At 62.9% G+C, this 12,646-nt stretch overlaps 3 protein-coding genes across 3 annotated transcripts; all 3 read right to left on the reverse strand.

The window, feature by feature from the left end:
• Positions 1 to 103: 103 nt before the first annotated feature.
• On the reverse strand, positions 104 to 4,756 carry LINJ_29_0380 (protein kinase-like protein; the record flags this gene model as incomplete). Its single annotated transcript, XM_001466521.2, has 1 exon — positions 104 to 4,756. The coding sequence occupies one exon, from the start codon at positions 4,754 to 4,756 to the stop codon at positions 104 to 106; it is 4,653 nt and encodes a 1,550-aa protein (XP_001466558.2).
• Positions 4,757 to 6,464: 1,708 nt separating this feature from the next.
• LINJ_29_0390 (conserved hypothetical protein) lies at positions 6,465 to 9,392 on the reverse strand (the record flags this gene model as incomplete). The annotated part of the gene is made up of 1 exon (XM_001466522.1): positions 6,465 to 9,392. One exon carries the CDS (start codon positions 9,390 to 9,392, stop codon positions 6,465 to 6,467), a length of 2,928 nt encoding a protein of 975 aa, XP_001466559.1.
• Positions 9,393 to 11,034: 1,642 nt separating this feature from the next.
• Positions 11,035 to 11,817, reverse strand: LINJ_29_0400 (putative RNA binding protein; the record flags this gene model as incomplete). Its single annotated transcript, XM_001466525.1, has 1 exon — positions 11,035 to 11,817. One exon carries the CDS (start codon positions 11,815 to 11,817, stop codon positions 11,035 to 11,037), a length of 783 nt encoding a protein of 260 aa, XP_001466562.1.
• Positions 11,818 to 12,646: the final 829 nt, after the last annotated feature.

Genomic DNA, 12,646 nt, shown 5'->3' on the forward strand with positions numbered 1-12,646 from the left:
CCAATACATATGCAGAGTCCAAGCTAAGCCGAAGAAAGCACCTGCGGCAGCAGCCGAGGTGCGAGGAGCGTGCTTTCCTCTTGAGAACGCATAAGCGTAGTGCTTAACGATGACACCAGAACCGCGACTTTTTCGCCTGTGCAGGGGGTATCTCAGATGTCGACTTCAACGGTGATGGGCACGGAGACGAGGAGCCACCACAGGCGGTGCTGTTCACCACCAGATTGTTCGACAGCGGCGACGACTTCGAGGCCCGTTGCTGCACCGGCGACTCCGTCTCGCGCGCCTTCTGCACCAACTCTCTTGTCGCGGAGAGGTTATCGGGGCTTCCGGGAGCGATCGTCGAGTCGCCGTAAGGGACGCCAGCCACAGATTTTAGGTGCTCACCTCTGCCCTTGGGTTTCACGTGTTGGGCGACTACTTCCTGCAGAGAGGCCAGCGGCCTCACCGCACTCGAAGAGTGGGCCGAGCGCCCACTGGGCGGCCGCAGGGGCGGCTTTGGCAGCTGCGACGCTTTATCGTTGATCTCCTGCTTCCGCCTCTCATCCTCGCTGTCGCCGCTGTCTGCCACGTCGTTCGAAGAGCCCCAGTACGAGAAGTTACAGCCAGCACCACTGCTGCCGTCCCCCTCGCATGGCTCCTCCTCGCTGCACCGGCGCTGCACACATGGTCCCACCGCCGCAGTGTCCTCACGAGCCCCCCTCGCCGCTGCGACGGAGCGCGGCCGCCCGGCTGAGGACGTCGCCGGTGGTGAGGCAGGAGGCGCTGGCGCGGCAACGGCCGCCAGAGCAATGACGGCGCCAGCAACATTGGAGCTGCGTGACTCCTCTTTGCCGCTCTCATCCTGTTGATCCTCCTCATGGTCCTCCGTGCCAAGGTCGGGAGTGCTGCTGCCGGCGCGCGTGAGGAGACAGGGCAGTGGGGAGGTGAAGTCGGTGCAGCTTGTCAACTGAATCCCCGGCGTCACGACGCGATCTGGCGGTGACTCCTTGAATGGGGTCGATGTCGAGAAGAAAGACCGGTTGATTGGGCTTTGGATAGCGCTGGCGCTCTGGCTGGCGAAGCCCTGCTTGTACACGAGCGTGTGCTCCCGCGGCCTGCCCATATGGCCAGTAGCCGTGAAGGAGGCTGTGTGAACACTTGAAGCGCCGGAGAAGGAGTGTCGCCCCGCCGGCGAGGAGTTCGGCCAGGCGCACTGGCATTGGAGGCGGGCCGCTTGAAGTGGTCGTATCTCCGGCCACATCTGCGGCGCCGCAGCTTCCGCGACAGTTGGCTTAGAACGGCGCCCAAAGCCGGCGCTGGCAGCCGGGGGGCTCAGCGAAGCCATCGAAGTGCCAGAGCTCGCGAAGATGGAGGAGGCCTGGCTACTACCTGCCATGGTCTGCAGCCGATGGCGGTCAAGCACGGCCTCGCGCACCGCGCCACCTCTCGTCAACGGCGATTTAGAACCCTCCGTGCTGCATCGGCGATTTGCAGCAGCGCTCACAGAAGCAGCACCTTCGCGCGACATCAACGGAGGCATGGCGGCGCGCGCCGCCCGCGACATCAACGGTGAACCTTCTTTGTCGGACACTGGCCGCGAAGCCTGGCTACTGTGGTTCGGCCACCATAGGGTGGGCGCCGAAGACAAGTCGCTATGAATTCTGCTCGGTGGGCGTCGACCACGCGGCATCTCCACGCCCCCTGTGGCCGACGTGGACGGCTTCGCACCCACGGCCGCGGGTGTGCGGAACAGCGGGTGGCGCAGCACCGCTGAAAGCGGCAATCGCTGCCGCGGCTCTCGCACCAGCAGCTTTGTGCAGAGCTCCACCCACTGGTGGTAGTCCGTCTCCGTCATCCCGACCCGCTCGGGCACCTCCTCCAAGGCCGGAAACGACAGCGCCGAATTCAGGATCTCGCTGAACGTTTCACTGATCGTCGCCGCCGCAAACGGCAGGCGGCCGAAGATGACAGAGTAGAGCACCACTCCGAAAGACCACGCGTCCGAATCGTAGCTGCAGGTGCTGCTCATGATAAGCTCTGGTGCCGCAAAGGCGGGGGTGCCGATGGCTGACCGATTCCCTTTGAGCCGCCCCTCCACATCGACGCCGGCGGCCAAGAACATGGACGAGTCCGGCAGGAAAGACGTCTCTGCCATCATCTGCGATGTGTTCGCGGTGTGCCCCGCCGGGCTAGAGCTACAAGGCGAGCGATCCGCCGTGCTCAAGGTTGCCCAGCTGTCATTGGCACCGCGAGACGACTTCCAGCGGTTATGCGGCACCAAGACACTTGCGTTGAGCCCCTCCCCCCCAGCTGCACCGATGGACATGTGCGCCGCCGGCATCTGTGGCAGCTTCTTGGAAATCAGCACGCTCTCACCGAAGTCTGTGAGAAGGATGTTGTCGGCCTCCGTGAGAAGAATGTTGTCCGGCTTCACGTCGTTGTGCACAATGCGCTGACGGTGCACGTAGATGAGGGCCTCTGCGAGCTGGTGCAGCAGACGAGCGCACCGCGAGAATGGCCGTACAACGTCGCACGGTGCACAGCCGAGAGCAGCGTCGAACCCGTGCATCACGGTGAGCGGGCCGTTTTCGGCGTACGTCATGACGAGGTGCACCGAATCCTCCTTGTCGTCGTCGATCACCTCCTTCAGCTGCGCCACGTGCGGGTGATTGCACACGCGCCGCATAACGCGAATCTCCCGCTCCACCGCAGGCAGCTCACTCGAATGCGCTGACTTGACAGACTTGACGACGCTGTCGCCGCCGACGCTTTCGCCCGCGTTCGTTGACCTCGACACCGTCGTGTGCAGCCCGGCACCGCCTGCACAGATTTGTAAGCTGCTGCCGTTCAGGTGCTTGCTGGAGCTTGTCTGCGGTGGTGGTTTCTTCGATGTGTTTGGGGCCTCGACGTCGCCGCTGCCAGGCGTCATAGCCGAGGAGGACGCGGTCACGCTCTCCACGAACGGGATTGCAGCGTCACTTGGGTGGCTCGTCGCGGCCACATGAATGAGGGAATCGAGCGCGGCCTCGCAGAGGCTCACATCCATGCTGTCACGCGTGCCTTCTCGCCGCGTAGCTGGACGCACTGAGGCAACGCTCATCGAGAAGGGCCGCACAAGAGCAAGAGGGGCGTTAGTGGTGGTGCTACTGCCGGCCGCGTGCGCAGCGGCGCCGTCGATGTGCACGGCCCTCAGCATAGAGCCCTCCAACTGCAGCGCCTCACTGTCTGACGCGCTCATCGGCGCCAGCGGAAAGCGGCGGCCGACGGCCCTGCGGCTGTGCCGCGGCACAGTTTTCATGGCAAATGCTTTACAGGTATGCCTGTCTACTGCCAGGTACACGCGTCCCGTCGCCCCGACTCCGATCAGCTGCATCACGTAGTAGTTGTTCAGCACCTCGATGCACGCTACACTGCTGCTGCAGCTGCTCACACTGGTGCGTCGGCCCCGCTCGAAGGCGTCCTTTGAGCGTGCTGCAGTAGCGGCAGTCAGCGGCCTCCAGCTGAGAGGCGGCAGTTGCGAGTTCCACGGCTGCGTCGTGGATGACAATGGCACGCCTTTGGTGTCGCTGTTGCTTTCTTGGGTCCTCAATGCGGGGCCGGGAGGGATGCTCGATGTGGACGATACGGACGTCGACGAGGGGGTGGAGACTTCGTCGTACGGTAGAACCTTCACCATTGAAAGATGGCTGCGGTCAGCCGTCGCGCCTGGCACATGCGCCAGGGTGTACATGTCCCTCAGCAGGTCGAAGAGCTCACGGCAGCGCATCAGCAGCCCGTCAAGCGCCACGGCGCGGTCAACTTCACTACTGTCGGCGCAGAGAATCATGTGACGAGCCTGCTCCAGGTACCGGTCGAAGGCGGTGGTCACGCCTGGCGGTGCCTCCGCGTCAGGCGCCTGGCTGAGGCAGCGAGAGGTGCTGTTCAGCCGCCGTGGCCCGGCAGCCGGCGCCGTCGACGGGCGATCCTCCTCGCTCTCCTCATCCTTGCCGTTCCTCTCCAGACTGCCTGCATTGTTGTTGCGCCTACGAGACGCCTCGGACGAAACACTCACAGCGCTGGCGCTGACTATTTCGTGAGTCACCGAGGCGTCACACGACTTTGGAGAGCGCACTGTCTTGCGTTGCCGCGCTGCCTCAGCAGGGTCGGGGAAGAGAACCTCCCGCCTCTGTGGATCCCTCGACTGTTGCAGTGACGGCGGTAGGGTCCCCGGCGGCTCCGGCGATCGCGGTAGCTCAGAAGAGTGGTAGCTTTTATGCTCTGCGTCGCCGTCGACTCCTCGCGAGCTCATTGCAGAAAACGCGGTGCGATCGTCCGTGTGGAAGCCCGGCAGCCGCACTACAAAATCGTAAAAGTCGCCCAGTTTTGTAATAAGGGCCGCCCACTCAGCCGAAGCTACCAGGCTGGCGGCACCGGCAAAGAAGGGCGAGCCCGCGGTTGTGGCTGCGTCGTTGGCTTGTGAGCTAGATGAGGACGACTGCGTTGGGGTCGGCACACTGCCGTGCTCAAGGCCTCGCCCCTGCTGCCGTTGGTGACCTGCTTTCGGTGTCATGCTCCATGGGGCTAGCGAGGATGTGGACAGAACGTCGCGGCGGTTCAAGCCAAGCATGGTAAGCGACGCAGATGAGGTCGGCCGGGGAGTTTGCCAGACCAGCGGTGAGAGAACGCCGGAGTTGCGGAGCCCTGCAACGTTGACGGTCATGAGAGAGCTCACATCGATGCTGGACTGCCCACCGCCGTACCGACTGTGCACGGAGGAGTGCTGCGAGTCGCCCATGTGTGGTTGGACGAGCGAAGGAGGGAGGAGGAGTGGCAACAGTGGCCGGCAAGCGGTGAAGCGCGCGCACAACTCCAAAGGAAGAAAGAGGGAAGAGGGCAGCGGTGCGCACACGAGGCGGAAGGAGTTTGTGGAAAGATCCGTGTGCGTGAGGACGGTGACGGCGTTCGAATACGAGCGAGCAGCGGCGGCCACGATGGAGGGGCGTCGGCAAACAAAGAAGGGGGAAAACGAGGAAGGGCAGAGAAGAGAACGAGCCGCGCGTTGGGGCTTTTTGTGGGTGCGTGTGGTACTGATTCGCCTGCGCGCCTGGGGGTTGCGGAGGCAGAGGGGAGGTCAGGTAGAGAAAGAAAGAAAGCGCCTGCGGGCTTCCTCGCTTCGTCGCTTCAGCTGTCGACGCACCCGACACCCGCCTCACCTCTCGGCAGAGGAAACTCGTCACAACACACGCGTAAAGAAAAGGGGAAAATGAGATGTCGCGCCCTTCCCCGACAGCGGAGAACGAGGGAAAAAGGGCGCGACGGCTGAGGAGGCGCACTCGAAGAGACGCGCCGCAGCAAGTCCTCGAAAGTTAACAAACAAGAACACCCGCCAGCGCAGGTGCTGCCGGCCACGCACTCGGGGCGTGCCCAATTACCCCCAAAGTTCCTCCACACTCTTTTATGGCTCTGTGCTGGCGCTGCACGGACCGTGGCTGTGTTGGTGCACGGGATGACGACGCGGTACGACAAACCGGCTCTCTACACGGAGCGGCGTTGCCCAGACTCTACCCGGCCCCGACTCTATGCCAGAAGGACTGCCGCGCTGTGCCGCAGAGAAGGGTCGTCTGAGCCCGCAAACACGCACGCAAAGGCACACAGACGCGCGCCACCCGTGAGCCAAAAGACAGCAAAAAGGCAGATTCCGAACACTGCGACTGGCCGACCAGTGGTGGTGGGAAGGGAATGCGGAGGGCGTGAGCGGGCGAAGAAGCAGAGCGGAAGAGAAGGGGCGAAAAGAGCGGGAGAGCGAGGGAGAGAGAGAGAGGGAGGGGGGAGGAAGAGAGGCAACGGGTGTGGGGAGGTGCATCATGTTGCCGGCAGAAACAGGCGTGAGCACTGCAACGAGGGGGGGTGTCAGCGCTTCGTTGTGCGCATGAGCACGCGCGCGCGCGCAGCCGCCCGCACGGCTTTGTGTTTTTCCCATGTTTTCATTGTCTCACATGTCGCGCTGCTTGTCCAAACGCGTTGCTGTCCTCTTTAGGTTCGGCGTAGCTGTAGGTCTATGGTGAGTCGACGCACCGTCCACAAGTCCCCTGCCGTCACCCACGGGGCACCATAGAGAAAGAGACACTTCTCTGCGCTCCTCACGAGTCCGTCGAAACTCGGCCAATCCACACGCGTCCGTGTGCACTTTTTGAGGCATTCAAGCGAGCACCCGCTTACCTGGTCAGCACGTGTGTGTGTGTGCGTGCGTGTGCGTGTGCGTGTGTGCTTGTATGCTTGTGCGCGAGTCCACATACACGACACGCTCTAAAGACACAGCATGCGATGCGCCACCCCACACATGGCAGAGAGGCATAGTGAAAACGGTAAACGACGGCAAAGCCATGGAAAGCGAGAGCGGCACCCGCCACATCTCTAAACACGACGCGCGCCACAAGCGGCGATGCTCATCCGAGCGCCACACACCCTTCGCTCACGCACGCGCGCTCACGAATGCGGCTACTTCACACACCGGACACCCACGACAGCCCAACGCTCAGCGTGCCCTGCGGATGCAGCTTCTCCGTGACTCGAATGGTCGCATGCGGCGAGTTGAGCAGCGGACGCAGCGCCACCTCCACCACGCCGAGGTTGGATTGCACATTGGTCGCGCGCTCATCAAACAGGACGAAGCTGACGACGCCAAACGCCACGAACCGGATCAGCGCCGGATCGACAATGACACGGTGATCCACCGGCATCGCATCAAAAACAGGGTCTGTGGTAAAGGCGCGGCTAGACGGGTGCACGACAGTGTCCCGCACGCAGTTGAGGGCCCCGAGAGGCGACGTGGCTGTATAGAAGACGTAGGGCTGAGGCGCCGTGCCTGCCTCTGCGGAGCCGCCCAGGCCCTCGGCGCGGAACACTTGAATGCGCAGGTGGCACACAGTGCGCAGCGCCACCATGGCCGCTTTGATCTCTGGCGCAGACAGAGTGAAGGAGGTCGCCCCGGCACGTGGGTCGGAAAGAGGGGCGCCTAGCAGGATGGGCAGCACAAGACGAGCGCAGCAGAACTCGACCAGGATACTCCCCACCTTCTGTCCCTCGCCGTCGATGAGGTTCAGTGTGTCTTCCACCGGGACCTCGCGCGCATTCAGCAGCGACGCTCCAGGCAGCTCCGCCATGGCTACCAATCGGCTCGTCTCGCCGGCGGCGCAGTGCAACTGGAAGCAGAAGGTTGTCTGCTCGATGGCCGCCAGCGTGACAGCGTCCTTTGCGAGACCTTCGTATTGGAAGCGCACGTCCACAACGTCATCGAGAGCGCGCAGCGTCGGCCCCACCATCGCCTCGTAGTCCGCCAGCCCCTCCAGCGTGAAAAAGAATGAGACAGGGGCTTTGAGATTGGCAATGCCCAAGGAACGGCACATGGCCGCCTCCTGACTCTGCAGCCCGCGAATGGAAAAGGTAATCAGTCCCTCGGCGTCGAGCCCGCTCGCTGTGGCGGCTGCCCGATACGCCTGCAGTTGCTGTTTGGCGAAAATGGTCTGTACATGCGTCACCCGACCACGAAGGGCAATGCTCTCCTCGAGCAGCATATCTCGCTCATCGCTCACCTTGCGCAGCATCTCGCGAGACTGCTCCACCTGCTCAGCCATCTGTTGACAGCGCGTCTCGGCCAGTTCCAGGTCCATCGCAGCGGTGGCCAGAGCCTCGCGCATCTGGCCCTGCTCCCAGTCGCCGTCCCACGACAGGGCCTCGAAAAGATCGAGCGCTTCCCTCGCCTCCTTCGCCGGGGCCGCACCAGCGGCGTCGGCCTCACCGCGAGACGTGGCAGCGGCGCCTCCATCAGCAGTACCACCCACGTCCGCCTCACGCTTCGGTATCCGCGATCCCCTCTTCTTGATTGCCGCCACTGCCAGGGCGCGATGCACGTCGTCGTCGGTGAGGTCGGCTCCTGCTGCGGCGGCCGCCGCGGCTGTGTGCCCCGCGAACGCAATCTGCGCCGACATAGCACTCTTCTCCTTCTCTAGCTTTGCTACCTGACCGCGGTAGAGCTGGAGGTCCTCCTGCGTGCCCTCCAACCGACGACGCAGCTCCGCAAGGTCGTGTTGGCAGTTAAGCAGCTTTCGCTCCACCTCCCGTCGTTCTCGCTCCGCCGTGTCGCGCATCTCCTGAACCTCCGTGAGACGACTGTCGAACTCAAGGCGAACCGCCGTCTCCGTCTCACGCTGGCAAGCCTGCAGCGAGCCAACGAGCTTCAGCAACTCCTGTTCGATATTTGTGCACTCCGCCGTTTTGCGCTGCAGCGCCAGCTCCAACTCGTCCATCGACCCGCATCGCGTTCGCAGCGACGCTGCCTCGTGCTCCACCGTGAACAAAGCCCTCTTTGTGTCCGCATGGGCTGTGTGCGCCTCCTTGAGTTCCTCGATGAGCCGGTTGCACTCACCCTTCAGCGTCTCGACCTGTCCTTGCGCATACTGGAGGCGACTGTTCAGGAGAGTGGCCTCGCTCGCCTTGCGGTGCACCTCCCCTTGTAGGGTCACCATCTCCATCGGGTCTGGGCCGCCCGCCTCCACCGAGTTTGTGGCCTGCCTGTCTGCCTCCATGAGTCGCACCTTCAAACTCAGTTCCTGCTTCTCACGAGCGAGGGTGCCAATAGAGGCGCGGTACTGCGCCTCCAGCTGCTGCTGCAGCCCCTGCACGGCTTGGCTGGACTGCGCCTGCAGCTGCTGCTGGCCGAGTAGGGCGGCGTTGAGCTCCTCGCGTACCTGCTGAAGCTGAGAACGGAGCTGTGCTGCCTCCTGCTTTGCCGCTGCCAAGGTGGCTGCGGAGGCGTCAGCTGACTTGGTGGTTGCGTTGCTCGAAGCAGCGAGTGCAGTAGTTCGCGCCTTGGCAGCGGCAAGGGCAGCCGCGCGCACCTGCTGGAGCTCCAGCTGCGCATGCGCGAGCGCTGCTTTGCAGGCCGCCAGCTCAGCCTCGCTCACACCCGCAGCGGCAGTCGCGAGGTTCGGCGAGCTGCCCTGCTTCTTAAACTGCTTCGCTGTGTCCGAGGACGTGCCGGTGGGCGCGTGAGCAGGCTGATTCGGGTTCAACGGAGGCAGCAGCCCCCTTAGCGACGGCGTCGCAGACGAGCCTCGAATCGCTGCCTCGGCCGCTGAGTGGGGTCGTGCGGGTAGTGCCGCCGAACACGGCGATGACGCAGGGCCGGGGGATGCCACTGCGCCACTCTCCTGCGCCCGACGCCAGTCCGCGACAAGGCGGCGAAACTGCGTCTGCACCTTCTTGAGCTTCTCCTCCAGCTCATTCTTCTGGAGCTTCAATATGCTGTTCTCGTGCAGGGCGCGCTGAAGGCGATCCTCCAAGTCGCGCTCAGGCGTCACCGTCGCCGTGGCGCCGTGGCGTTGCACAACGCCCAACGCACAAAATTCGTGTGCTTTACTACGTGCGTGCATGTCGTATAGAGATCGACAGGGGGGGCGGGGTAGGCTATGCGGCACGCCTGCGGCGGCGTGCCTTCAATACGCTTGTGCGGGTACAACTCTGGGATCTATCTAGCAGTGCATATATAGCGTTCACTTATCTATGGCGAATGTCTATCTTTGGATACACGCGCGTCTACGGCCCTGCCGGTATGTATGCCGGTGCTTCGGCGCGCCTGTGAACGGATATGATCAGCAACGAGTTGGTAAGCGCGCAGCTGAGCAAGAAAAAAAAAACGACGAGGAGACAGCTCTGCCGCACTGGATCGAGTCGACAGAGAGAGGGGGGAGGGAGGGAGGGAGGGAGGGAGGGGACGAAGGACCGTAACAACGCTCAGATTAACGCTCACGAGTGGCGCAAAACTTCGATGAGATGCGTCAGGAAGATAGCAACAAAGAAAAAGATGGGAGATGATGATCCGCTGCCACGCTGCCAGCAGCTGCGACTCAGCCGCACACCCGATACGGCGCGGCAGCGGCAGAAAGAGGCAATACGCAAAGTCGGTATTGTGAGTCACGCGAAAGCGGCACGGACAACGCAATCGGCGGAAGGAAGAGAAAGAGGAGTTCAAGGTGTGTGAAAGAAGAGGAGAACAGTGAAAACCCCGAACGCCCGCGGAAGGCGCCGTGGTGCGCATGCAATGCCTCGCACCAGCACGCAGAAGTGCACATCTTTATTGATGTGTCCATTTGCTCTGCCGTAGAACAGGAATTCGACTCCACTCTACGCCCGGTCTGTCACGGGGCCCATCGCGCGGTGCAGAGCAGCCGTCGACACACGCCGGCACAGCAATGCGCCGACCCGTTCATCGGACAGCACGGCCCCGGCGCCTAAAAACTCTACCCACCCCACTATGCCGGTCGCCACCGGGTGCATCTCCCCCGGGGTGGCACTCCGGCGCCCCACACCAGCCGTCGGCCCTGCGAGGGGCCGGGTGGGACACACGCTCGAGTCACGCGGGCACTCTGCCTATCAGGTGGGTGTGGCACAGACCTCTTCACGGTCGCGGGGCGCTCCGACGCCACCCCACCCAGGACCGGGCCGCCGACGTCAGCAGCGATCCATCGCTCTGTCCTCCACACCGTGTCGTGGGTGCCTGGCCCTGTCACCACCAGAAGTGGTTCGGCGTTGGCAGCGATGAGGGGGGATAGAGGAGGGGCTGCCCAGCCCCCCCCTCCCCCCCGCAGACAGAGTGGGAGGTGCACTGGGCCCTGCGATACCGCTCACGGCGGCGTCCTCCGTCTCCCCCTCCCACCATCAAGGGGGGCGAGACAACTGTCGAACGACGAGAAACGGGCATGCTGCCGTCGGGGCTCATTCGCTGGGCATGGTTGGGGGATGGCAGCCTCATAGTGCAGTCACTCCTCCCTTACCCAAGGCCCTTGCAAGGGGCGGTTCTCAGAGCGAGTTGCTTGTTGCATGATGTAAGCGCCTTCTTGCTAGGGAGTTGGATAGTAGCCGGAGAGGTCGAAGGGAAGGCGCGGGCGACGGGCAAGGCGAAGGCACGCCGCAGCCCTCCCGAGACCCCTCCCCTGTGTGCGCTAGTCACAGGTGCAGCGCCTAAACACGCACAGACGCGCAGGCATACGTCAAAAATGGCGTTCTCTCCTGCTCTCAGCGACGCGGGCGGCTGTACACATTCACCTTCTCCGCCCATGACGCGTCCTGCACACGGCTTTGCTGCCGCTCCTGTCGCACCTCCGCCATCTCCTTCGCCACCATCTCACGGTAGCGCCTCTCCTCCTCGCGAATGAGGGCGGCGTTCGCGCGCTCCTCCTTCGTGCCGTGCAGCCGCCCGCTGCCGTCCTCCATCTGTGCGTAGTGCACAGAAATGACGCGATCACGGAACACCTTCTGGTCCATGTCTCGAATGACGCGGTCGCTTGCTTCAAACGTCTTGTACGAAAGAATGACAACGCCGCGAAAGTTGCCGACGGAGTCGCGCAGCATGCGGGGCGGGGCAGCGAACTGGCCGAAGCTTTCGAAGAACCGCGTCACGTCGAACTCCGTGACGCGGTAATCGACGTTGCGTACCACCACCTTGGCACCCACCTCGTGCAAGCCAATCACCGCCGCCCCGCTCCTCTGTGTGCCCGCTGCACCACCCTGCGCCACCTCGTTACTGGCGTGAAAGACGCGCAGCTCCTTATTGAACAGCTTCACGCGCGCTCGGTAGAGAGCCTCGAAGCAGTACTTGGCGTCCTCGGCGTTCTCGAAGTCGACGTAGCAGCGCGAGGCGCGCTGCGGCATCCCGTTAATGTTCACCTCGGTCGGCCAGCTAATATTCTGGATGCGCCCGAACTGCAGACACAGCTCGTACATGATGCCCTCATCACAGTGCTCGTCTAGGTTGGTAAAGCTTACACGCCGCAGATCCTCGCGTTTGTACGTGGCCATGGTGAAAAGCGGGAGGGGAGGGTTCAAAAACGCTGAACCAGAAACAGTGTGAGACCCGATACTTTCATTTCGCGCGCGTGTGCGCGATTAAGTCACCACGCACGGTCATGCGAAGTGTGTGGTTGGCGGGGGTGAGGTGGCGAGAAGGCGAAGGGTTTCAAATGGCAGTAGTCACCGCAGAGGTAGAGAACGATGAAGAGGGGGAGGGGCAAGAGAGGGTGTAGAGTGGGAACGTGAGGAGCGCGCCGGGCACACCCCTCACAGGCGCGCATGCATTCGCGTGTACGTTGTGCGCAGCCATGCTCCTCGCGTGATGTAGGGCGCACACGACGACACGAATAGCAAAGGCACTTCGCCTGGCGCTCCGCTGACGTTCCCCAGAGGCCACACTGCACTATCTTCCATGTGAGAGAGCCAGTTCTGTGTGGGGGCCTTCTAGTATTTCTGAGCGTAGGTATGTGCACCACTCAACCTCAGCTGCGCTCTCCACTCGCAGTGGCACTTGCAGCAAGAGCAGCATTTGGGGCGTGATACAAGTGACTGCGCGAAAGCTTAGCATCGATCCCACTTTCTTGTTCTGCCGCCCGAGGCGCTGTTTAGCGGAGCCGTTATGCGTACGAGAGCGAGAAAGAGAGGTGGGGTGGTGCGGGGTGGTGTGGTGTGGAGACACCATCCGTGATGGTGTCTCCACACCGTCCCTCCCTCCCTCCTGCAAACAAATAAAAAACGGCACAACGACGCACGCCACTTCTGCACGGCGCCGCGGCGCACGCGCACGCACCCATGCACATCCAAGACACACGCGCACACACAAAACTCCACGCTGTGC

This window comes from Leishmania infantum, chromosome 29, assembly GCF_000002875.2.
Source record: "Leishmania infantum JPCM5 genome chromosome 29".
Taxonomy (NCBI): domain Eukaryota; phylum Euglenozoa; class Kinetoplastea; order Trypanosomatida; family Trypanosomatidae; genus Leishmania; species Leishmania infantum.